Source organism: Apus apus, chromosome 5, assembly GCF_020740795.1.
Source record: "Apus apus isolate bApuApu2 chromosome 5, bApuApu2.pri.cur, whole genome shotgun sequence".
NCBI classification, from domain to species: domain Eukaryota; kingdom Metazoa; phylum Chordata; class Aves; order Apodiformes; family Apodidae; genus Apus; species Apus apus.
Window position 1 is genome coordinate 4,710,295 of NC_067286.1, and position 24,747 is coordinate 4,735,041.

A 24,747-nucleotide genomic window follows, 5' to 3' on the forward strand; every position below is an offset into this window, starting at 1 on the left:
GATGATCTTTCGAGGTCCCTTCCAACCCCTAGGATTCTGTGACTGCCTTCCACAAGTTGCCTAACTAATCATCTGTGGTACTGGAAGAGCATTTAAATTTAGAACTCCTGAATTGTGCTTGTTCCTGAGGTTAGACTATCACAACAACAGAAAGCTTAATAAAAAAAAAAACAACAGATGCCAAGACTCTTGTAGGAATCAGTGCAAGTCCTCTCAGCAGCCTAGGCAAATTGAACGTTACCGCTCCAGGGACAAGGTGCCAAGTTGCTCCTGCCATTGCTTTGGTTGTGTGACCAAATGGTTGGGCTTTTTGCTCTTGGGCCCTGGGCTCCATACCTTTGGCCAAAGCTGCAACAGCCACCTGCTTTCCAGGGCTGTAGGCAGCAGAGCATGCTGGTGATCTTCCCTTTCTTCCATCAGGCAGCCATCTAGTGTCCTGGGAAGCTGCCAAATTGGCATATGCTGAGAGCCAGCCCTGTATTGAGGTAGAACATCTACTTAGGAATATTCGTGTAGAAGCAGTTTTTCAAGCAACTTAATGTGACTATTTTGATAGTTGTTTTTGAGTCAAGACTTCTGTGTTTGTATAATATTCTCCCATGATGTGCCATTTGTTTCTCGTCCATGTTGAACGCTTGTGCTATGTTGGGAGGTGAAGTGAATTCAGTTCTGTGCTGAAGCTGCTCCTGCAAACCTTTTCTGTGTTTGGTGGCCTGTCTTCGAGCGTAGTCCCTCTAGCATGTTATGATATACTTAGGTAGGAAGAATGATCCCAAATTATTTACTTTAATACTAAATTTTTAGAGGTGGCTTAACACTATTTTCCAAATTTATATCAGCATATACACACATCTTTCTAGAACCTAAGTGTTCAAATTGTATCATCTAATACAGATTTTGCAGGCATAACTTGCTTTAGCAAAATAACATGCAACAACTCTGAATGTCTTAGCATTCAGAAACTTATTAGTTATATGTTAAATACTGTTAATACCATTGCCTGGTTTCTCATCACATCGTACATACAGTTATAAATTACAGAGACTGCTTTATGTAAGTGAACTTAGACAAAGAAAACAATTACAGGACTCTCAAGCTATATCTAAGTAGCTTATTAGAGATTTCCGAAGAGCCAGTTTATATCCTGCCGTTTTGATATCAAATATTTGCAGGTTATGGAAAAAAGTTATGGAAAAATAACCTGTTTGGTTTACTGGTAGGAATAATCTAACTGTAGTTGTTAGTCAGCCTGTCCTGTCTGAGCTCTGCACAGCAACACTCTGCTGTTTGGTGGAGAAAGAAGTATAATCAATTTTATATATATTTTTTTTTCAGAAGAAAGAGGCAACTTTATTAGATGCCTGCTATAAGCTGTGATGGGCTGTTTTCTAAGCTGCTTATCCTTTTCCACCAGTGGTGGAGTTATTTAGATGCCTGATTTAGGAGACTGGTCTCTGTCTCATCAGCAGAGATTGTTTACAAGATCTTCTTGGAGCAGGGGCCTAGCTGATGGCCTTTGTATTGCTCTCCAGAGGTAACTGGTGACAGCCAACATCTCTATGATTTAGGGATCTAAACATTGTAAATGTGGTTTTTTCCTGTAATGCTAACATTTAAATAAAAATGTCCTTGGTGGACTGACTATATTTGTGGGAAGGTCATCTCAGAGTTCAAAACTGTTGTTAAAATGAATGAATTTTTTTTTTTAAATAACAAGAAGCTTGGTAATTTAAGGTGATATTGCTATTCTTGATCTTGTCATCATATCCCCATTATGTGGGCATCTGTAATTTTGGAGCTATGCACCATTAATCTCTTTGCAACAGAAAAACTAATTCATTTCCTAGCAAACGACCCCAGAGATAATTGAACTTGCATAACTAAGGCTGCAAAGCTCTGAGTGTGAGACCCTCATAGCCAGTAAGCTAGCAGACATTTGAGACAAGGAAAATACGTGATGCTGACTTCGTTCGTCACAGTTAAAAATGTGTTTCTGTGACTTCAAGGTTACAACCAGGTAATGCAGACTGAGTATGTTGTATCTCCCAGCATTTCTTCCCCTTCAGAGAATCATTCTTTAAGATTTTATGTAGCTGAGCATTATTTTCCAGCTTTTCCTTGTTCATAGTTTCATGCCTTCAAGGTTCGTTTCATTTTCAGATACAATCATATTTTAAAAAAAGGAATGTATTTATGTGCATCTTTTTTTCAATGTTCCTTAGGGGAAGAACTCAATGGACCTTTATGTGAAACTATTTCAGCATCAGGATCAGAAGCCCCAAGCAGCTCTGAGGTAAGGTCCAGCACAAGTGGTGTTTACATATTATTGGTTGTTGTGAAAGATGGAATTAGATTTGTAAATAATATTTCTTTTAGGTTGTTTTATACCTCCTTTTTTTATCCATGTAAACATCCTGTTCATCTAGTGTTCTGAAGGACCAAAACCATGATAGTAACACTGGTACTCATGGAGTCTTGTAAGAGTGACAAGTGTCAGCACTACAACACAGTAGTAGTAGAAAACAGCATGGACTTAACAGTGTTTGCAGGATCAGTCTGGAAATGGGAATCACACCATCATTCAATGTTTTGGCAATTGGAAAAACATAATGCTTCTGCACAAACCCAACACTTTGTTTTATGCTGTGTATTATGTTGCTGGCTCAATAGGGAAATGGAGGCACTCTGGCTTTCCTCTGCTCTAGGAACATTTTGACAGCAAGATTTATGAGAAAGTCAGTGAAGATTTGAGTTATAAGAATGCCTCTTCCTTGCAACACGTGCAATCCAAATAGCACCATCTAATATTAATTTTTCCACCCTACCTCATTGCTAAATGTGTACAGTACACAATAGCTCATGGTTAGCATTCAGTTAAGAAACAGATTAAAAAAGAATAATGAAAATATACATTCTTGAAATGGGTATTTTATTTTAATTTCTATGGTCTTATTTCTTTATTATGGTTATTATATCCTTAAAGGGAGGTAGGAAGAGTTTCACAGAGGAAAATAAATAAATGCTCTGTCAAAGCAGAGTCTCCTACTGGCCATGAGCACTGATCAGAAAGTATATACGTTGAATTGAGTGTTGGAAAACAAGTTGTTCTTCTGAACTTCTTAAGAGTGAAACATGTCCTCACCTATGTCTCAGTGACAAATTTGGAGATGGTCTTGTGAAGGCAGAACTCAGAACTGCTTCCTATATGACACAGATCTTTATCTTGCTAGCACATGCAGCCTTGTAATCTAAATGTTTTCATAAATCTACTTGTTCCATCTTAAGAAAGGAGGGTATGTTAACCCTTCTGCTTTCTTAATCTGTTCTGTAGGTTGTAGTAATCCTTTCCTCCAGGAACATTTTCATTGAACAGCCATATCAAAAACCTCACTGAACCATGGGCAGATGCAATCTTAAATGATAGCATATGAATCATCATATTGTGATAAGCATCAGAGTCTGAAGCAGATTCTGAGTTCCTTTTGAGTGTCTCTGAAAAAGTGGAGATGACTGATTTCACCAAAGCCTGGAAGAATTCACATCATGACTTAGGACATAGGAAAAGGAAGGGAACATGAGAGAAAGGGTGCAAAGTGTGTGTCATGTATGTAGAGACATCAGATTTGAATTTTGAAGGGTGAAAGATTCATAGTGGGATAGAAATGGAGGCTTTGATCTTCAGCACTTTCATGTCTCGGAGGTTGTCTTATGAAAAATTTATCTGGCTACCCTCTCAAAAATGTTCTTGGTAACTTCATGCTGTAACTTCATGCTGCCTTTTCTCTTGTTTTCTACTTATGCATTTTCCTTACATAATTATTTTTCTTCATAGTTTGTTCTTAAATAGCATGAAGTATTGCCATATTAGCAATATCAATCCATAGTTAACTTGATGACTCAGGTTGTTTCATTATTTTCCTCTCTCCCTCTAAGCACAGATGGCTTATTTGGCTTTAGGTGCTTTATTTCTCCAGGTCAAACAGTTATCTGATGCAAGCTGCCATTCAACTTAGTATTTTTCTGTGCTTTGTGTTATCCTACTCCATGTGTCCTAATAGTGTCATGTGTCTAATTTTTGCTTTCTATGCATTAGACAGACATAAAGTTACGGAGTTAATCTTCTTGCCCTGTTTCACACTCTTACCAGCCATGACAGGCTTAGTTCTTGATGATTAATGTTCTAGATATTCAGGTTAAGTCGATCCTTTACATTTTTCCATTAATTCATTCCAACAGTAAGATAGCTCTGATTTTTTTATTTTTTTTTTTTTTCATATCATGCTAATCCTTTAACTTCATGTGTTGTCAGAACTTCAGTTTTCTTATAAGCTGGAAGGATTTATTTTCCTTCAGTTCATTGCTAGGCTGCCTTTTGACATCCTTGATACGTTCCCATAGGAATTAAACAGACTCATCCATCCCAGGACGAAAGAAAGTCAAGCCATGGTTTCTCCTTTTTTCACCAAGACCCTTTTGAGCACAGGTCAACATGATTTGGTTTGGGTTTTTTTTTTGACAGACAGCACTTTTCTCTATTTTATCATTTTACTCTGGTGATATGCTGGTAATTTTCTTGTTACTTAACCACGTACTTCTCTTCTTTGTTCCTGCAATTGGACAATACTTGGAAGTCTTAAGACAAGTTAAGTCAGATAATTTTAGAACAGAAATGGAATTCATTCATAAAAAGACCATTGGGAAGGAGTTAAATGAATTTACATTCAGGTCACAACTTCATTATCCTCAGGCTGTCTTATTGTGGAAGAGAAGAAATGTAACTTACAGTAATATTGTCCTGTTCAACAGCAGGGACAAAAAGCTGAGGCCTTATCATTGATTTAGCAACAGAGGAGGGTACAGAAGAAATCTAGATTCAAATATGGAGACACTTCCTATCCCATAATTCAGTGGTAGTTTTTTTCTTTTGTAATCTGTAAAGGAATATGTCAGTTAGACATAAGGAATGATGCAAGTAAAACAAAAGGTGAAAAACAGTCTGTAGTGAAGCCTGCCAGTATATATATAGAAGTCAGATGAAGTCCAATTCTCAAAAAGCAATTGAGTCTCCAATGAATGGTGCATTTGATCCTTCCTTATGATTTTCTTTGTGCCCTTATCTGCTGCATCTTGTCTGTTTCACCCTGTTCTTTTTTCTTTTTTTTTTTTATCTGCTTCTTTTTGAGTTTCCTTGTTTTTATTTTTATCTCCCACAAGAACAAAAGAAACAAGATTGCTTGAAGTTCAACACCTTTTCATATTAAAAGCCTTATAATATGAATCATTTCTAGATACTTTGTCATGCAGAGAGGCAAGATGATGTTTTCAGCAAGTTAAAAGAGAGAGACTTCAGAGAGTTAGACAAAAAGCATATGATAAAAATATTTTCAGGCAGGCATTGCAATGGGGACTGCTTCAAATTATGTCATTGTTAAATTAGTAATTCACAGACAACCCCTTCTGTTAGGGACAGGCAACTGTCCTAACAGTGTATAGACAGTATGTTTTGTCTATATATATATATGAATATATATATTCATATTATATAATACATAATGTCATATGATAATAGATATATACTCTGTAGCATCTACCTGAATCAGCCTTTATGGTGTTTCTGTTCCAAGAAATACATAAATGCCTGTGAAAGTCTTTTCAGGCAAATTGGAAAATTAATTAAATTAAACCTGAGAATCTTTTTCCTCTGTGCTTTAGGTCTGTGCTTCCTCTGTGCAGAGAGAGCACTAGAAAAATAGATGATGGCACAGTTCTGTTTTGGTAGTCCAGTGCATCTCTGTTCAGGCATTATCATTAGCTGTTCAAGTTACAAAGTAAATGACCCTGAGACCTACTAACAAATAGGGTTCTTATCCTTACGAGGAAAGAAGGTCAGTTCAATAATTCAAGACTGGAAGGCTACAAAATTAAATTTGTATCAAATTTTCTGACACTAAAAGTGGGAGAATCTTAACATCAGTACAGAGTTTGTGGAAGATTGAGTCACTAGTTTGTAGTTCAGTGACATTTGTAAGAGGTGTATGTAGCAGACTGCCTGCTATTGCAGTTAAGAAATACAAAGTAACTGAAAATATTTGCTTTGTATGTATGGGGACCCTGAGATTCTCACCCTCATAAAAGGCAGGTGGCTGCACTGCTCTCAGAGTAAAGCTGCAGGGTTCTGCCCCATCCTACCTTCCTGAGAAGGTAGGAAATGATTTTGCACATTTCTTTATGAAATTTTCACCTTTCCTGCTAATTTCACACTAGTGAAATGCTCACTAAAAACTGTTAATCAGGATTTTTCATATTGTAACTTGATCGTGAGAAAATCTGAGAACAGCCTGTGTTTTACTGAAGCCAGGTTAGCAGAAGTGAGTTGGCAGAGCTCCATCAAATGTTTTAAAGCAATGCATTTTACAAAAATTAGTGAGATGATACAAATTATTTTTTCTGAGAGCAGCAGGTACTGCAGGTGTTTCAAATGATTTTTTTTTTTTTTTTTTCCTGAAGAAACACCTTCATAATGTCCATTATTTTTCATTCTTGTTCATTTTTCAAGTCAGACCGGTGGGTTTTCAAGTAGAGAGAAACATAAAATAACATTATTAATACTGTGAAGACAGATCAAATCACTTTCAAAGTCTAGAAGGAAACACAGAAAGAGTTCTTTAAAGTGTAACTGCAAAACACAGTCTAAGGGATGTTTTGGGCAGAGAGAGAGCACATGAAAATTACTTAGGAGAGTGGATTCCCAAGTATGAAGGACCACCCTAACCCCACTGCCAACCTTCTTTATTCTTGCTGTTCATCTCAACAAAGTTGGACTATTTGAGCGTTCCTGAAAGCACTGGTTGGTTCTTATTATGGGGGCCATGTGTCATCAAGATTGGAGCCCCTTTATGCTGTACATAGATTTTGGCATATAATGAGAAAGTGTGTCTCTCTACAAGAGTTCTTCCACTTCAAATGTGCAGGAGAAAGTTTAATCACCAGTTCTACAGTAGTTAACCCCCATGAGTTCAACTAATGAATCTCAGACAGTTGTATTGAGAGCAGGATGCATTCCCAAGATTAACAGGAAGGCATTTCACAAAATGCATAGGAATGTAGAAGGGACTCTTGCCAGCTGTGTGCCCCTTCATCTCACAGCTTAGTGTTTCACTAAACGTATTAACAATTTTATCTTGGAGAGAAGCAGTGTGGGCTGCATGTGAGGACCAGTGGGTGGGTGGCTAAAATCCAGATTTACATCTAATCATGGAGCAGTGTTTCAGTGCAAATTTGGAGAAAAACTTTCCACCTCAGTCTCAGCCCTTAGTTCTCTACAAATAGTGCAGGTTTTTCCAGTAGCATCAGTGCTGTGAGGATTAGACTTCTAAAGCCAGTTCATGCCATCTTAGGGTAAGAGCAGAAGTGCAGCTGGTCAGAGTTGTGCTGTTTCTCATGTGGCTTTTTTTGTCAAAAACTGGATTGATCTTTGAGAGTTTCTTTGACTGAATTCTGAAAAGCAGATTTTTATCTTGTTTAGATAAGCAAGTACTCAGAGATAGCATCATGAAGAAAGGATGTATAGATGTGTGTATGTATTACTTGAGTTTAAGCAGGTACAAAAATAGCACATTTGTTTCACAGAATCACAGGAACAGACCTGTGCAGTTTCTCCAAAGTAAAATAGTAATAAAAGTGAAAAATATTAATTTCTAATTTCAAAAAACATTGACATTACTCTATGAAAATTAGATTTTGGGGAATATCCTTTCTGAAATATTAGAACTCTAAACAAATAAATGATACAATAATGAAATGAAGTTACTTTTCTGCTTCTGTTGAAAGTTAATGTAATTCCACTGAGAACTGTCATGTTTTCATAATGCACTCACACCATTTAAACCTGCCTGTGATTTGATTTCAAAAGCAAAACACGAGTATAAGGAATTATAGACTAACAGAATTAGATACTGCAAAACAGCTTAGGTATTGCAAACCATTATTCATTCCAACAGCGAAGCCTGGTCTCAAAATCCCTTGCTCATGCAATCCCACGGTTGTGAGCCAGGACCCCCAGATAGCTTAGGGACACATCTTTGTAGGGTAGCTGATCTTTGCAGAGTCCTCTGCTGTCAGTGTTGCTGTCAGCCCTTTGTGGAATTTGACCCGAGGACATTTCAGTGTCCTCCAGGCCGACGTCCAGGAGAAGAAGGAGCACCTAGATCTTGTACAATAAAAATCAGGGTAGGGCCTCACCAGGCGTGGATCAGAACTGGAAGCTGGGAAGCCTTCACTAGTCTCATTAGGCAGAACAACTACAATTACTGACACCAATTTGCCTTGTCTACACTATGAGATTAATGATTTGTTTCCTTGTATTTGTTTTTTGTTCAGTGCACATGATATAATTTCAGTTTGCATCGAGAAAATAACTGAGGGGCATCACGTTTGTTCTGAATGCAAGCACAGCCTTCCCTGTGCTCTCTTATGTTTTCTCTCTTTGATATTAAAATAAAAAAAACTACTATTAAAAGTTGTTCTTTATCAGCTTGTAAACGGAAATCTGGGCTGTTGTTTATTTTTTTATAATGGAAGTGCTGAAGAATACTGTATAGCTTTTAATAAAAGTTGTTAATACTTAAAAATCAATGTGTGACATGTAAAATCAGTGGTGCAGGCTAGAGATCCAGCTCACCTGAGGAAGCAGAGGTTGGTTTAAACTCTGTGTGGACTGAAAATCCAGCCATCACTCAAAATAGCTTTTCAGCAACTTAAACCAGAAGCTACTCTGTTTCTTCTGAAATAGCCTTTTATTTTAAAGCATCCTTTGCATCATCGCTAACAACATTATGTTTTTCCCGTGATGCCACTGGCAGGGCCTAAACAGCACTGAGACTACTTTACTCATCCCCGAACATCAAGTGGTAAGCAGTGACCAATATTCATGCTTCCTTGCATGAATTTGTGTGGCGTCTTCTACTACCATATGCCAAAATGTCCCTCACCAAAAAATTTTCCAGTTTCAAGGAAGCCATCCTTTAAAAAGTAGTTTTTTCCTAGCATGTAAAAATGAATGTTTTGTTGTGTTTATTTCTAATGATGGCTTAAATTATAATTTCAAGGAAATCAAAAGGGTAATAGACAAAATTGAAAAGTATTGGTGGAGTAAACTGGAAAGTTTGCTTTTTTATCATTGTTTTGGTTTGATGGGATGTAGGTTATATTCTGACTATGGTGTTATAACAAACTTGGGATTCCTTTTTATCATGGTATCTGAGGGCTCTGTGAGTCAGCATGGTACTTTAAAATGTTCCAAAAAGCAAGAAACAAACACTGACAGCATTTGAAATGCGTTGCTTTTTTTTTTTTTTTCTTATTGTAGCAAATACTAAGGAAAAGCTCAAAACATCCTTGTATTGAAATTCACAGACAAGATAATTGTATAAATTGTCAAATATATTAGAAAACCTACAAAAGCCATCATTCTTTTATGGAGATAAAATTACAGAAATGAATTTAAGATAACTAAAGTACATGCTGAGGTGTATTAAAACTGTCTGCTTGCTTATGTTGGGCTTTGGTGTCTTACATTAACACATATGCTGTCTTAGCATATTTTTTATTTCCCTTGGTTCTGTTCTGTTTAACATGTTCTTTTATCCAGAGAGGCTTCTCCTGCGCATTTAGATTGTAGTGCAACTATCTCGGTGTCTTAAACTGCTTTGAAATGCATGTTTTCAAGCTTTCATATTTTAATCTGGTTCGAAACGAGTGTGGTAAAGGTGCAAAAAGTAGCTTGCAAGTTTTAGCTAAATTACATGGGGCTTTGTGTTTCTTTGAATGGGAAAGGTTATATTTGTATGCAAGTTGTGTAGCCTGCATGAAGCATAATTGGAAATTTGGATGTGTGGTGCTAAGAGTGTTTTAATACACTTCTTTGAAGTGGGTAAGCACTTCAGTTGCGTGGATTCCTCCAAGGAAAAATATTGGAGAACTTCATGCAAGGGGGGTCTCTGGTATAGTGGGAATTGAGATTATTCTGCAGAAACCAGGAATTTGCCTTTTTTTTTTTTATTTTCAGTAGGGTGCGTGTAAGTTTTTGTGTTGTGGAAATGCATTTCCAGGAGCTTTTTGCATTTGGAAATTAATTTCATCAAATGTTTACGTGTTAGGTGGATGACCAGAAATAGAAATTGCTCTGAGCCCTTTGAAAATATACAGGATTAAATCGTTCAGATATAACCTGCAAAACGCGTTTCCTTTTCCAGCGTGATACCCTTAGCCCTCCGAGGGCTCACAGATTGTCCTGAGCATGGTCAGGCATCTGCCTGCTTTGGTGGGTGAGCAGGGCCAGGAGATGTTTACCACAGACTCGTCAGCTTCCATACAAAGTAATTTATCTGAAGCAGTTTCTGTTACAGTGTTTAGTGGCTGATGCCACATCCAGCAGCTTGCTTTCCCCCCTCCTGTTTGTGGTGGCAGCCTTGTTTGCTTTGGACCTGGAGAAGTGTATCTGAGGCACCTGAGGGAGCCCAGTGGCCATGGCCTGCTCAGCAAGTATTTAGCAGTGCTGGAGAGTGTTGATGGATTTGGACATAGTGTGTGACCACCAGCCAGCATTTACAGGCTTCACCCAGGCCAGTTTGGGCAGAACTGAACATGAGGTGTTACAACCTTCATCTTGAGCTGTGCCTTGTACATTTTCATGCTGACATTTTGGTCTGTCCTGTAACCTGTCCTGTTTGAGTCACAGTTTCCTACTGCAGGGCTTTAGTTCATGTCTAAGGTGAGGATCACAAGTCCAGGGATTTGGAGGGTTGTTCGGTTGCACATGGTCCAATACCCTGACCTCCACTGGATGGCTAGACAGAAATTATTGATTATGGGGTATCTAGAAATATTAATATAATTCTGTATTAATCCAGTTAGTTTGAATTTAAGCAACCATATGGAAATTTACCTCTTCATGGTAGATCATTACAGTGTTTAATTAGCACACCTGTCCGCAGACTATAAAATCCCTCAGTTCTTATTAAGATAATTAGACTATTCAAACATGGAAGTTGCTACAGGAGAACAACTGGGCAGTATTTGGTTTTGAAAAAGTGGGGTTTTTTACTTTTTTATCTAATGGATTTATTAAACTTTTTGGAAGCACTGGTAAATGCTGAACACTTGTAGTAACACCATTTCATAGAATCATGCAGTGACCTGGATTGTAAGGGTCCTCTGGAGGTTCCCTTGGCCAAGGATGACTTCCAACTCAGATCAGGTTGTGCAGTCAAGGTCTTGTTTGGTCAATCTCTGAGGATGGAGATTACACAGTCTCTCTGAGGAACCTGTTGTACCTGTTCAACCACACCCTCACATCCAGTAGGAATTTTCGTTATTGCAACTTGTGGCTGTTGCCTCTTGAGTTTTCACCAAATGCCTCTGGGCCCCATCACTTCTGTAATGTCTCATGGGGTATTACTCAGTTTTTCAAAATCTTCTGCTCACTATCTGTGCTGCACTGGGAAATTTTAATTTGGTTACTTGTAATCCAGAAGATACACCATGGAATGTCTGCTCTGATGAGATGTAACTTCATTTAATAACTGCAGGTTATCTAAGATCAATTAATTTGAATACAGTTCTGGAAAAAGCTATTAAGAAATCATATGTACTAAGCCATAATGTTCTATGTTTCACTGATGCAATCAATACAAATTCTAACACTTTATATATTTTAAACCTGTAAAGTCACATGTATGCACAGAATTGAACGAATATGCAAGACTGATCTTGTTCTTCTTGTGAAATCCAAATGCAGCAAAATGGAAAGGAATAATTTATGGGTTTAATAAGGATGTCTGTCTCTATCCATGATGAATAGTCCTATGTACAGAAGGAGAGGGAAGTGATAAGTATTTTCTTTCTCCAAGCTGATCCAGCGATGACTGCTGCATCATCTTAAATTGATAGTCAGACCCTTCAACGGCTGAGCAGGATTCTGCTTAGAAAATTAGCATACTTTGATGGCACTAAAGATAAGGTATTACTTCAATTGTACGGAATAATCTAGTTAGAACTACACAACCCAAATAATTTGGGATACTCCTTTGGCAGAAGCTTTTTTTCAAGTAAATATTATTTATTGATTTTTTTTTTTTTCCCACGTATGGATATGGGTTTTGTTAGTTCACTAAGACAATGTGTGTGCTGCAGTCTCTGTTTTTTTAAATTAATGGTTGGGATGGCCTGTTTTTAGGCTGATTCCCAGCAATGTAAGTTATTAGAATTCACTTTGGGGTTCACTCACAGTAATGCTGAATAATTACAATACTGTTGGTGCTATGGAATGTTGGTGTGGTTGTCTGCACTGTGTTAGTTTTATGAAATGAACATCTAAACAGTCACAATTTGCCTGTAGCCACAATTATTTTTACAAGAAAAAACAACCTGTAAGCACAGAGTACAATAGGAAAATGTGGTTTCTTTTCTTCTATTGGATTCGTGATTTTTATGAGACTCTAAACTTGCATGATTATGTACTGCATTTGGAAGCAAAAGCATTTTCTAAGGTAGCTATCCTGGTTTCAGTCTTACAAAGTTGTCTGCTTTAATTGATCTGCTGTAAATATTTCTTAAGAAGAAAAATAACAAAAAAACCCAAACACAAACACTAACAAAACACAACAGAATTGCCAAAGAGGGAAGGCAAAGAGAGGATTGCAGCATTTTCAGGAAATAATTTATTTTAGCCTTTTGGTGTTAACTTTTATTTGCAACAGTGTCTTGTAGCTCCCCAAAGGCTTTAGGAATACAGGAGTTCTCCATAATGGTCCAACTAGGCTGGTACCTGGTTTCAGTTACCTGTGTGTCTAATGAAGACACATAAAGATATATTATTGTTTATAATTTGTCAGCTCAGGAATGGCGTGGTTGCCCTTCATCTTTTTATGTCCCAGTAAGTCCAACCAGTAACAGAAATATGCCTGCACTATTCATTAGCCAGTGCTTGGTTTGTTACCTTTACATTACATTCAAACATACTTTCTTATTGTTCATTTTAAAAATCTGCTTAAGTATCCAAATGGCATAAATTAGCATTATAGGAGTAATTCTTTTAAATCACCCAAGTTTATTATCAAAATGGATGCCAGCAGAGCTCTGCCTTTAGTACAAAAAAGATACCATAGTCATAAAGTTAGTGGGTGCTCGTGTTTTTCAAATAGTTGGAGGCTTCTCTTGGCTTGTTTAAGGACATGTATTTTTTGCTAACTTTAGATGGGGGGTACGTGCTTGAAGGATTTGGTTTGGGTCTTGGAGAGGAGCAGTGGGTTTGCTAACTACTTGTTGCTTATTCCGGCAGCGTGGAAGGAGATATAATCTGTTCCTGAAGCGACGTCTCAGGGTAAAACAGTGATGAATGATATTGCAAGTGGCTTGGATGGCTGCAGTAATAACATGCTTCACTGTGTGATGCCTTTTGTTAACTGGGAGCAAGGTTCACAGTTATAAAGTTCTCTGAGAAGGCACAGAATATTTTTCACCAGCATCCTTGCATGGCTTAAGAGGGAGAAGACAGAGGCATATCCCTCTGAGTTACTCTTTTTTGTTCCTACTCTAATAAAATGAAAACCCAGTTCAGTCCTATGTAGATACAATTTTGCTGATGAGTGTGGTTAAAAAGCAAACACCAGCCTTCCTTACTGTGGAGTTAGACTTAGGCCAGGGTATTAGCTTCTGTGGAGAGCACATTGCTGTATGAACCTCTGTCTTCTAAACAATTTAGTAGAGCTGAATATTGATCTGATAATAAATAATATCAACTTCCCTAGGAGAGTGAGGTAATAGTCTTTATTTGCTTAAATTAATTAGCCTAATAAGTGAAAAAGATTAATGTTGTTACTACAACATTCTGGCATGCTGATAAGTAAAAATATGACCTTTAATAGATCAATTAGAATACTAATTGCCCTGTTGCATTCATATGTTACATTATATTTTTCCTTCCCCAAGAGAGTAAATACTCAATTTTGAAATGTAACCCCTGTATTGTTTGTGTGCATTTTTGTATGTAGTCATTGCTGGGATATATTTCTCTGTGGTGATTGGTTTAGTGAATCTTGTTATGGAGAAAAACATGCATGGAATTTACTTTTTGCAGCCTGCTTCAAGGCAGTGAACTGTGCCCTACTGGCTTCTGACTAACTGCAGGAAAACAACATGCTGTCAAATAGCACTGGTCTTCATTGTTTATGACACCCTGTATAGACTGTGAAAGAATAAATGGTATCATTGTTCACAAGTATTGCTACACTAACATGTATTTTCTCTTCATATACCAATTATTTTGTTATGTAGTGTTTGCATATATAAGCAGTTAATTTTGAAATTACTGTAGCTGGATATAGCCCTTGCTTTAACTTGTGCAAGTGTGTCTTTAGCTATGAAGAAACTGAGGAATTGAGGCAATTTTGGGGAACTTCTTTGTCTTCTGTTATATTTTAGGACATCAATGCTTGGTTTTTGATCGTATGCCTGTGTCTTCCACAGATTGATAAAAGACATCAGAGCAAAGATTCTATTTTCTTCAGGGATGGTGTCAGGAGAATTGATTTTGTTCTCTCCTATGTGGATGATCTTAATAAGGAATGGGAAAAAAAGTTGGTAAGTTTGTCTTTTCAAGGTCCATTTAATTTTTGTGTATGATAGGCTGACCACCAATGACTAAGCCTTTCAAATCACTACCTTCAACTGGAGTTGGATTTAGCTAAAAATTCAATAGCTGTGTAAAAAACCATTCCATATACTGAAATGTCTGTGTAATTTACTGTTGTGCATTAGGACCCAATTTTACTAGATTCTTGGGGCTTTATTTATTGAATTGGTCGCTCTCCATTATTAAGGCCAGTCAATATATTATACAATCAGTGCTGAGTAATCCAGATTATTTTGCTTTCTTCATTTACCAGTCTTATAGTTATCTGTGGCTCTGGTGAAATTGTATCTGTAAATACTTTAATGAAGGTGGTTTCTTCAAAATAAGCAAAGCGTTATCCAAATGAGATTTAAGAGTAACTTTTTTTTCCAGCCTTTGACTTCAGTTAGAGCAGAAATGGACCCTTAGATCCAGGCTTTCAAGGCTTTTTTTTTTTTTTCTTGATACCTTAAATCTCTGTCATCATCTCCCATGCTTTTCTCAGTGTAAGCATCTCACAGTCTGCTTTCCCCAGCTAGCCACCTTCAGGAGACTTGCTTGGGAGACCAGGGTTAGGTTAATAGCTGTGGTACCACAGGTATATTTGAAGGCATATTTTTTCAAACCTGCACCAACTCTGTCAGGCTGCAATCCTAGCTAGATTCCTCCTTCTACAATAAAGCAAAATGCATTTAAAACAGGAGGGAGGCCAATCAGAGTAGATGGAAGAAAAAGATATGCAAAATATGTGAAAGCAACTCTTAAAAGAAACTTTTCCATAGAAGAAATGGAGGCAATATTTCAAGTGGGAAGGAAAATGAGCCAGGTGCCAGGGCTAGTCCCTCACTATATTGTGTGCAGCAGTTTCCTTCTCCTTGGTTCTATAGATCATTAGGGGGTAGCAGGAATCTTTGCCAGACCAGAGGCCATGTCCATGGATGTGATGATTGACAAGGATTCACATGGGGAAGAACACAAGATCTAGTACCTAATATTGAAGTTCCTCTTAGAGGAAAATATGCACTTAGGAAGAAATGTCTCTTGCTTGCAAAAGACTAGAACATCTGCATCAAGTTTGGTTTCTGCCTGTGCCTGTTACCTGCAAAAGAGTTTACGGCCCTGCAGAAGAAGGTGTTTGGTCTGTGGCCCTGTAGGTTGGCTCTGCAGTTGCAGAATAGGCATGAAGATATCAGTGTGATGGCATGTGAGTTTTTACACAGTTCTTGGGCAATCTGCTAAGAAAATTAAATTTGTGCTGTATTTATGTCCAGCATAGACCTTTATATAATGAACATGCCTGTAAATTAATGCAGACTTCTTAGCACAGAAGTTGGCACATAACACAGTTGACATAGTGATGCTCTGCAGCTTTTGGAGTTTGTCTGGCATCCTGTGCTTGCTATGGTACAGTAATCACAGGAGAGAGATGTGGTTTTCTTTTACTGGAGTACAATGATACAGCAAAATACACAAATGAGAATAGAAATGTTCACAGGAAGAGAATAACAGTTGTGACAAACGGTTTTGTTTCCTTGTCTCAAGGAAACAGCTTTATTCTGCATTTTGAGGAAAGGGGTGAATAACTTCTTTGTGTTTCAACATAGCCCTGATAGAGATGTAAGAGACAGTCTGTTCAACTTCTCCTTTAGCTTCATGCAGAACAGATGCATTCAATTCTTTGATGTTCCCCAGAAACCTTCCATCTTAAACTGTTTTGAACTTGCCTTCTATAAAATACATTAATTAAATGCTAACCACAAAGTCTCTCTAAACAAAAATTAGGCTTACATTTTTGTGAGAGAGTACTTTGTATTTTTCCTCAAAGCCTCTAGCAGATAAGTAGGGATATTCTACTCATATATGGGATTAATGTGTATATGGAAAAATAAATACAAATTTTAAAAGTATGTAACAGATTATTCATGCATGACCAGGACATAATCCTTATTGTCAATAAGTGTACTTCTTCACAGGAAACTCCAGAGCATTAGAACTTGTTCCTATGTGTACTGGAAGCAAAGACCTCCTGTCCTCAGCGGGGCACTGAGAAATCTTACCTAGTCCTTGCCCACTTTTCATTATCTCAGACAGAAACTGCTGCTTTCTCACAGGCAACAGAGAGGCCAAAGTTAGGGAGCCAGGGACAGCAAAATATCAGGTGCTTGTTGTTCTGCTGCACCCTGTTAGGCTGCTGACTGGAAGAAGCTGTGTCCCCAGCTCTGCTGGAGCAGCTGGAGATTGGGCTTGAGCCAAGGTGGGCACCTCTCCATGCTGCTTTCCAGCAGTCGGGCTGGTACTTGCAGAAGGAAGGTGTTGGGTGTCCCTTGCACTTTCGAGGGCACACAGAGCACCCCAAGCCTTGTGAGCAGATCCTGCAGCACTGCAGTGGGGCCAGTTACCGCATCAGTCTCCTCAGCCTCCTGCTCTGGTGGCTGCAGGCAGGTGTCATGACAAGGAGCCTCTCCTAAAAGGCTCCATCTCACCTGAAACGTTCTTGCCAGGGAGCTCAAACTTGCCTGAGCTCAAACTGAGCCCATCTGTGTTAGTCCTATGAAGTGCATTGTGTTTTCTCAGGGTACAGCTAAGAGCAGAGCTCTTGTATGCTTCACAGTAGGATGTGATTGTTCCAAAAGGCCGTATTCGTTTCCCAGTATCCCACACATGACTGCAGTTAGAATAAGCCTGAGTATCCTGATAGTTAAAAAGCTTTTGTAAGCTTGGTGCTGCCTGCCTGAAGGAAGGGGAAGAGTGAAGAAGAGGAACTTTATTAAGGAATAGTGTGTTGTAAACTTAGAATTATTTTATTATCCTGTTTATTTATTGTTGTCACTAGCAGTAACAGCATTGTTATCAAGAAACAGGTTTACAGCAGTTGTCTATCTTCCTTAGATACCTAATCATGCAGAGTTGCATCTGCATTGGGCATATTAGTACTGCTGGACTTTGGATCTTGCTTTGTTAATCTTATCAGGATGGTTCATTAGAGCCAAGCAGACGTTAGATGGTCAAGTTACTCTGTATCAGTGTGGGATAACCTAACTTTGGAGAGAGGAATCCTCTGCTGGCCTCTCTCCTATATAGGCCACAGTGGTCTCAAAAATGTGATTTCAGTCTTCTACAGATGCTTTGGAGAGGCTTAAGAACTGTACTTAAAATGTTAGGGTGGATATTAGCCCACTATTACTGGTCTTCACTACTGTGATTAATTATATTGCTTCCCTGTTCCCTCTTTGACTGCAGAGTGGCACCTACAGTGGAGTCACAAATACATGTACCAGGTTATGTCTTAGGTTAGGGACAGGAACCGAACATTCTTAAAAGTACATATTAAAAGAAAATAGCACTGCTTAAGGGATACATTTTGTCCATTTTAAACCTTTATAGCAACATCAAGAAATCCAGTATTTGGCAAGAAAAGGGAAAGCATTGTTGTTTTTTTGCAGCAGATTGATTGCCTTTTAAAGATGGTTGTTTCAAGTGACTGGAAAGTACAGTACATTCACAGGAGTTTCAGAGAAGATGGCTTATGGGGAGAGAGCAAGGTGGTAAAAAAGAGCATAACTTCTATTAGAGCCCTGTAGTTTATCTCACTAAGGGCATAATGTGGAAAAAATCAGTAAGATGAGGCCAGACCCTTTGGCTCTGTCTGTTAGGAAGTTGCACAGAGGGAGCAGGAGCTGGCTGGTGGCTCTGTGGGCAGAGAACCCTCTGAGCTGACTTGCTTGGCTCTCCTCCAGCCTTTGCTGGGGAAAGCACGCACGTCCTGCGTGCTTTGTTTGGAGAAAATGTAATCCAGAATAGCACATAGATTTGGATACTGGTCTTGAATGTCAGCTTTTATATAGCACGTTCAAATGTAATCATAAATCACCTTTTAGTTATATTGTTCTCTATTAGATCAGCAGGTCAGCAGACAGGAGATCTCAGGTATGTTTGTACAGGTGCATGTAGGCAGGTTTGTGGGATAGGTGAGTTAAAAGATGCATGGAATTGCATTTGCCCCAGCATGTGCTAGTACTCTGGATTTGTCGTATTTGGAAGTTTATCTAGGCCAGTGTCTAATTTAAAATCTAATCTTTAGCAAAATCAGATGTGAGAGGTGAAAGTGCAAGGCCACTAGCACAGGAAAATTTGTAAATGCATCTTAGCATAGATTGGAGAGCCATTAAAGCTGTTCTTTGCTCATCTGAGTAGTTTATGCAAACTGAAATGCAAATAATGCAGCCCGTTCCTCACAGACACACAGGAAAAGGAAATTAGCTGAAAATTATGAAGTGGATTTTTTTAACTAGGTGATCTTTAAGGTTCCTTCCAACCCAGATCATTCTGTGATACCATGATTCTGTGAAAAATGTCATTTTGAGACCTTTCATTAGAGAACACATAGTCTAGCTAGTGTTTTCTAAAGAGGTTGGCTCTCAATATTTAGTTAACTTGTGGTTATTCTGGCAGTTCTTCAGCAATTTTCATATAATTAAAAGGAAATTAATTCAGCAAAAATTCTGCAGAGAAGGAGGGGAAGAAGATGGCCCTGCCTTAAGACACCACCTGGGAATTAGTCGGCAAAATACAGAGGTCAAGAAGAGTAATAAGCCCACAGAGGTCATGCAAAATAGTTCAAGAAGAGTCAGAAGCCTACAGAGGTCGTGCAGCCATCATGCACTGCCACAGGCAGGTTTATCTAGCTCTGTGTGAAGTCCACACCAACCTGATGCAAGCTAAGCACATGTAAGCTCACTTGTGGTGATTTGTTGTTCGTATCTAGTTTTATAGTTGTGTTGACTGTGACGCATAGTGTTTGAATTGTCTGTAATCTGTACCTGAACATCTGTGTCAGGCATGATTGTTAAACTGGTGAGTAGATGTTACTATAGGTGACCACTCTTCCACACACTCCCAGAATTTTTCTTGTCATCTAGTTTCAACATTCTCTTAGAAATACATCTAAACTTGAACAATAGCACAGCACACACCTCACCCTCCCAAAGAGTCAGAGATGCTTGGGACACGTGACTTCATTGGCTTCTCTTGTTAACAAGACTGCACAGTTTATGAGCCTTTTCCTACCAAATAGATTTCCTGTTGCTAGTCAATGCAATTTCTGATGTGTTGCCATCCCTAGGCTGGCTATGACTTAGAAGTGGCCTGGTATGCATCAGCGGGTTTGATTCTGTTCTGCTTTCTTTTACAAAGGTCACACGGCACTAAGGGGTTGTCATCAGGGCAGTGAGGAGGAGTGAAACTTGGTCAAGTCATCAGTAAGTGATCAATTAGTTGCTAACTTTATCAGTTAATAAAGTATGTTTATTTCTCTACAGGAAAGAAGAAAAGAATTTGAGAGCAATCTGCAAAAGGCTGGTTTGGAACTAGAAACAGAAGATAAGAAGGTAAAAAAAAAAAGAGAGAAATTAAGACCAAAAAAATAGACCTGCAAATTACTAATGAATGTGTTACCACTTGGTTTCTTCGAGACAAATTGTAATTTTTTTTCTAGCAGATTCCAGTGAAGTACAGCTAATTTAAGTGAAACAAACTTAATGTTGTCTACTTGAGTTATGCTATGTTAATAAGAATTGTGGGAAGTCATTTTAATTCAGGAGGAAGTGATGGCTTTGGGTTTCCTAACAGAAAGAAAGCAGTTCCAAAATAGCTGTGACCTCATTTAAACCCATATAAACCGGAAGTATGCTGACAGCTACATTTCATCTCATGTAACAACTAGTAACATGTTTGGAAGTCAGTGAATAGTTTAGCATATGTCTGCTCGATGCTTACATTTTGATGAGGAAGGACTCTGGTGTAACATGTGAGGATGTTTGATTAGTGTTACTGTTTTATTTGATAACTGGAGAACACAGGATGCAGACTTCTTCAGTCAGCACACTTTTTTTTTCTGCCAAAGATGCAAAATAACTCTTGATAAAGTTTAGACTCTGTAACATCCATTAGGATTAATTGAGCAATATGTTAAAAAACCCCTTCCGATTGCCGTGTTCTTCTGTGTCTGCAGAGGAACACTAGAAGAGCATGTACTGTGGGGTGTGGCCTGTGATAAGATTATTCCTAACCATAACTGCAAGGCTGTAACGGATCTGAGCTCTGGTTGAGAACTGCTTTTTGTGAGGACTCTTGTGCACTCTGCTGTATGAAAGCTGCCCTCTTCAGGAAAAAGGAGAGCTCTGCAGTCCAGCACGGTGGCCTGCGGGGTGCCAGCCCTGCACAGCAACCCCTTGTGCTTCCAGTGCACTCAGAGTGTAATGAGGGTTTTCAGGCCTCTGTGTACTAGATTAATGTATTTTGAAAAGCCTTTGTGAGCTTTTATTAGTGCAAAGATTATCTTTATATACCGTCAACCACTCAGATAAGCTTTTCAGTTAAAAACAAATATCTGTGTATACAAAAAATCTCCCTATTTCCCTCTTCTTTTTTTTTTTAAGCTTTCACAAATATGTAAAAGGCAATAAATTCTGTATAACAGCTCTTCTCATACATCTTTTAGTGGAACACAGTTTACTCTACCTGATTTAACTTTCTTGGATTAGGAGTCTGAGGATGGCAAGATTTTTTTTGTGAAGATCCATGCCCCATGGGAGGTTCTGATCACATATGCTGAAGTGCTGAATATTAAAGTTCCCATCAAGGAAAATGACATTCCCTCCATGGTGGAGAACCCCCTAGACTGTATGCTGGCCCCACTCAGGCTTCCCGAGAAGGTGATGCATCCTGAACCAGATTACTTCACAGCACCATTCAGCAAGGACAAGCAGGAGCTGTACCTCATTAATGACGAGAGCACTTTCTTCTCACCATCCATGAGAAACAGAATAGTACGTATGTGAATTTGTCAACTTTTATTTACATGGTCCCACAGGAATATGCATGCAAGGAAGGAGTATATAAACTGTGATATCTTTGAGTAAATACAGGGAAGCTGAGGTGCCTGTGCATCTTTCTCAGAAATCTGGAATAGTGTTTGTTGGAATGGATCTTCTGGATGTCTACAAGGCAAGTGTGCCCTCACCAATCTCACATGCAGTAGGGCCTTCTGAAAAAACACTTTTTGCTTTTGCATATGGTTCTTGCAGATGATACACAGTGCACAACCATTATTGGTTTCTGTCAAATGGCCTTGAAGCAGGAAAGGTCTGAAATCCTTGTGTTTGAATCTCAGGTTAATTATATCCTTACACGTTGCCCATATGGAACAGAAGAAGGGAAGAAAAAGTTTGGGATTAAGAGACTGCTAAATAATGGCACCTATTCAGCTGCATATCCTCTTCATGATGTAAGTGTTTTAGCTTTCTGCTCCCTTGAGCATTTCCCAGTGTTTCTACTCTTCTGCCTACTGTGACATTTGCTGTTTTTAGCAGAAATGAAAATGTACTCAAACCCTTCCATTTGTCCCAGTAATTGATTGTGCTTTATAATACAGAAGACGTCTTCCAGCCCTACTATTTGCCTCCTATCTGCTGAAATGTTTCTTCCTGTGAATGAGTGTGTCAGTTACATAGTTTGTGAGAGACTTACTCCATAATATATTTCTATGTATATTCCTGTAATGTCTATGATACAGATTATGCAGGAGTACATGAGACTGTAACCAGGAATGAATACCTGCTGTAGATGTGTGTAGGGTATGTACATACATATGCTGTAGTTACATAAATATTCTTGGGATCATACCACGTTAGGACTGAAGTCAAATGAGTTGCACGAGCCCTACAGTTCAGTGTAGGGTGGTTGCTTGTCCATCTCCCAGAGAGCTTTGGTGAACAACTACTGGAAGTGTGGTAAAGACTGTAAATATTACTCTTTAGTTTTGCTGTAGGGTCAAATTTTAATACAGCGTATGTGAATTTAGCCCTGAAATGCCTTGGAGAAAACAAGAGAGAGATGGGTTACTAGATTTTATGGATTTTTAAAATTTTTTTAACTTCTTTTTTTCTTCTTCTGAATGTTGCTTAAATCTTAAATTCTCTCCTTGTTATTTTAGATTTGTCACAATGCTTTAGTGAACTTAAATAGCTTATTTATCTCTGCATTCTACCACAAGTTATTTTTAAATACTTTATATAGATTTATATTTTAAAAAATATTTTTAAATATTTACTTCTCCCTTAGGAAAGGAAAATAAATGGATGAATGGGTATTCTTTAGGTTTTCAGGGCAAAGTTTAGCTGATTGGAGTCTGGGCTGCAGAAGACTTAATTCAGGCTGGGAATTTCTTTATACTGTTGGGAACACCAAAACCAAGGATAATAAAATGCCGTTGTAGAAGAATTTCTTCTAAACAAGTACAATGACCCTTAAATGCCAAGAAATTGTATGGAAAGATTCCAAAAATCACAGACAGACTCAAAAATCATTGTCTAAAGAATAAATATTTAACCTTCTAAAATATTTTTAAAATGCAAACTTTAGGTTGTTTAAATGTCTTGACTTCTTTTAGAAAAGACTTTAGAAAGTATTTTCCATGTTTTTCTTTGTGGTTGAGAGACATTCAGGGGAAAAAGAAAAAAAGAAAACCAAGATCACGAACTGAATGTTTGATGTAGCCAAATAGTTCTGAAGGGCTGGAGCACCTCTCTTATGGAGACAGGCTGAGACAGCTGGACTTGTTCAGGCTGGAGAATTCTCTGGGGAGACCTTTATAGCATCCTTATAGCCAGTATCTGAAACGGCTACAGGAAGGCTGAGGAGGGACTTTTTACAAGGGCTTGTAGTGGGAGGACAGGGCGTAAGGGATTAAAGCTGGAAGAGAGGAGATTTAAGTTAGACATTAGGAAGAAATTCTTTACTGTGAGGGTGGTGAGACACTGGAACAGGTTGCCCAGGGAAGTTGTGGATGCCCCATCCTTGGAAGTGTTCAAGGCGAGATGGGATGGGGCCCTGAGCAACGTGGTCTAGTGGAGGTGTCTCTGCCTATGCAGGGGGGTTGGAACTAGGTGATCCTCAAGGTCCCTTCCAACCTTAACCATTCTATGATTCTATGATCTTTAAGGTCCCTTCCAGCACAAACCGTTCTGTGATTCTATGCTAAAGACAGAGTTCTACAATACAAAATTAAATTTACAAGATTTGTCAGAAACTGCTGTTATTTTGTGCTGTTTAATTTCTAGGAAACAGATCAAGTTCCAAAATGTTCTTAATATTTGGCAGGTAGCTACATGATAGTGATGAACACCAGTGAAGTTAATTAGTGTCAGAATTTCATTTTGCACGTCCTTGCCTTGCAGCTCGAGAAGCCACAGCACAGAGAACATGATAGTGCAGTGGCTGCAGGCAGGAAACAAGTGTAAGGTCTGTCCTCTAGTTTACATCTCTCACTGAAATGCTTTTGGCTGTGCCGTTTACAATGAGACTCAAGTACAGAGAAAAGGATTTAAATTTGCATTTTAAGAATGTTGGGTAAAATAGTGGTTTTCTGGAAGCTTGAACTTACATAATTGCATGTGCTACACCGGTGTACAAACCATTCACCTCAGTGATCTCCCAGTGCAAATGAGTGTGTTGTACCAACACAACACGGCTATCACGTAACTTGATGTGGTTACAATACAGGCTGACTTAATATCTAAGACTCACAGATGTTCTCTGAAAATGTGTATTATCTTAAAACATTACTTTTAGAAAAGGGGGTCCACTTAAAGAAAGTGATGGAGTCCCAAGTTTGAGTTTCAGATTAGTTTAATGGGCACAATCTAAGAGGGGGTGTATCATCAGTAATGGTTGTTCCTTTCAATTTAGTATTTGAGTGTCACTGAGGTGTTTTGCCTGTGCTCTGATTTGCTCACAGTGCCAATACTGGAAGAAGGCAAATGATCCCAACTGTGACAACGAGAGATACACGTTGTACATGGAGTGGGCCCGATTCTTGAGGTTCTACAAAGAACAGCCTTTGGACCTCATCAGGTAACATACTGGTAGAGATGTGTTGTTTTTACTTGGTTTGCACTGCAGTATGAATATGTATTCATTTGTAGCTTGATCCTGATGGGAAATTTTTGCTACTTTTAAGATCCGATGAGAATTGGATGCTTAATTCAGCACTTGGTCCTTGGAGGACACGACCCAGG

The 24,747-nt window shown here is 38.5% G+C and overlaps 1 protein-coding gene across 5 annotated transcripts in view; it reads left to right on the top strand.

Annotated features, from left to right (window-relative positions):
- The window catches only part of ANO5 (anoctamin 5), a 58,418-nt gene that overhangs the window by 13,659 nt on the left and 20,012 nt on the right, over nucleotides 1–24,747 (top strand). For 2 of the 5 annotated variants that reach the window (XM_051622058.1, XM_051622061.1), the window contains 8 exons: nucleotides 2,223–2,293; nucleotides 8,862–8,909; nucleotides 13,340–13,381; nucleotides 14,527–14,640; nucleotides 19,990–20,058; nucleotides 21,214–21,498; nucleotides 21,843–21,956; nucleotides 24,468–24,583. In XM_051622058.1, coding sequence (XP_051478018.1) covers nucleotides 2,223–2,293; nucleotides 8,862–8,909; nucleotides 13,340–13,381; nucleotides 14,527–14,640; nucleotides 19,990–20,058; nucleotides 21,214–21,498; nucleotides 21,843–21,956; nucleotides 24,468–24,583 — 859 coding nt within the window. The remainder of the gene's footprint in view (nucleotides 1–2,222; nucleotides 2,294–8,861; nucleotides 8,910–13,339; nucleotides 13,382–14,526; nucleotides 14,641–19,989; nucleotides 20,059–21,213; nucleotides 21,499–21,842; nucleotides 21,957–24,467; nucleotides 24,584–24,747) is intronic. The other 3 variants (XM_051622062.1, XM_051622063.1, XM_051622060.1) reach the window with 2 other exon arrangements.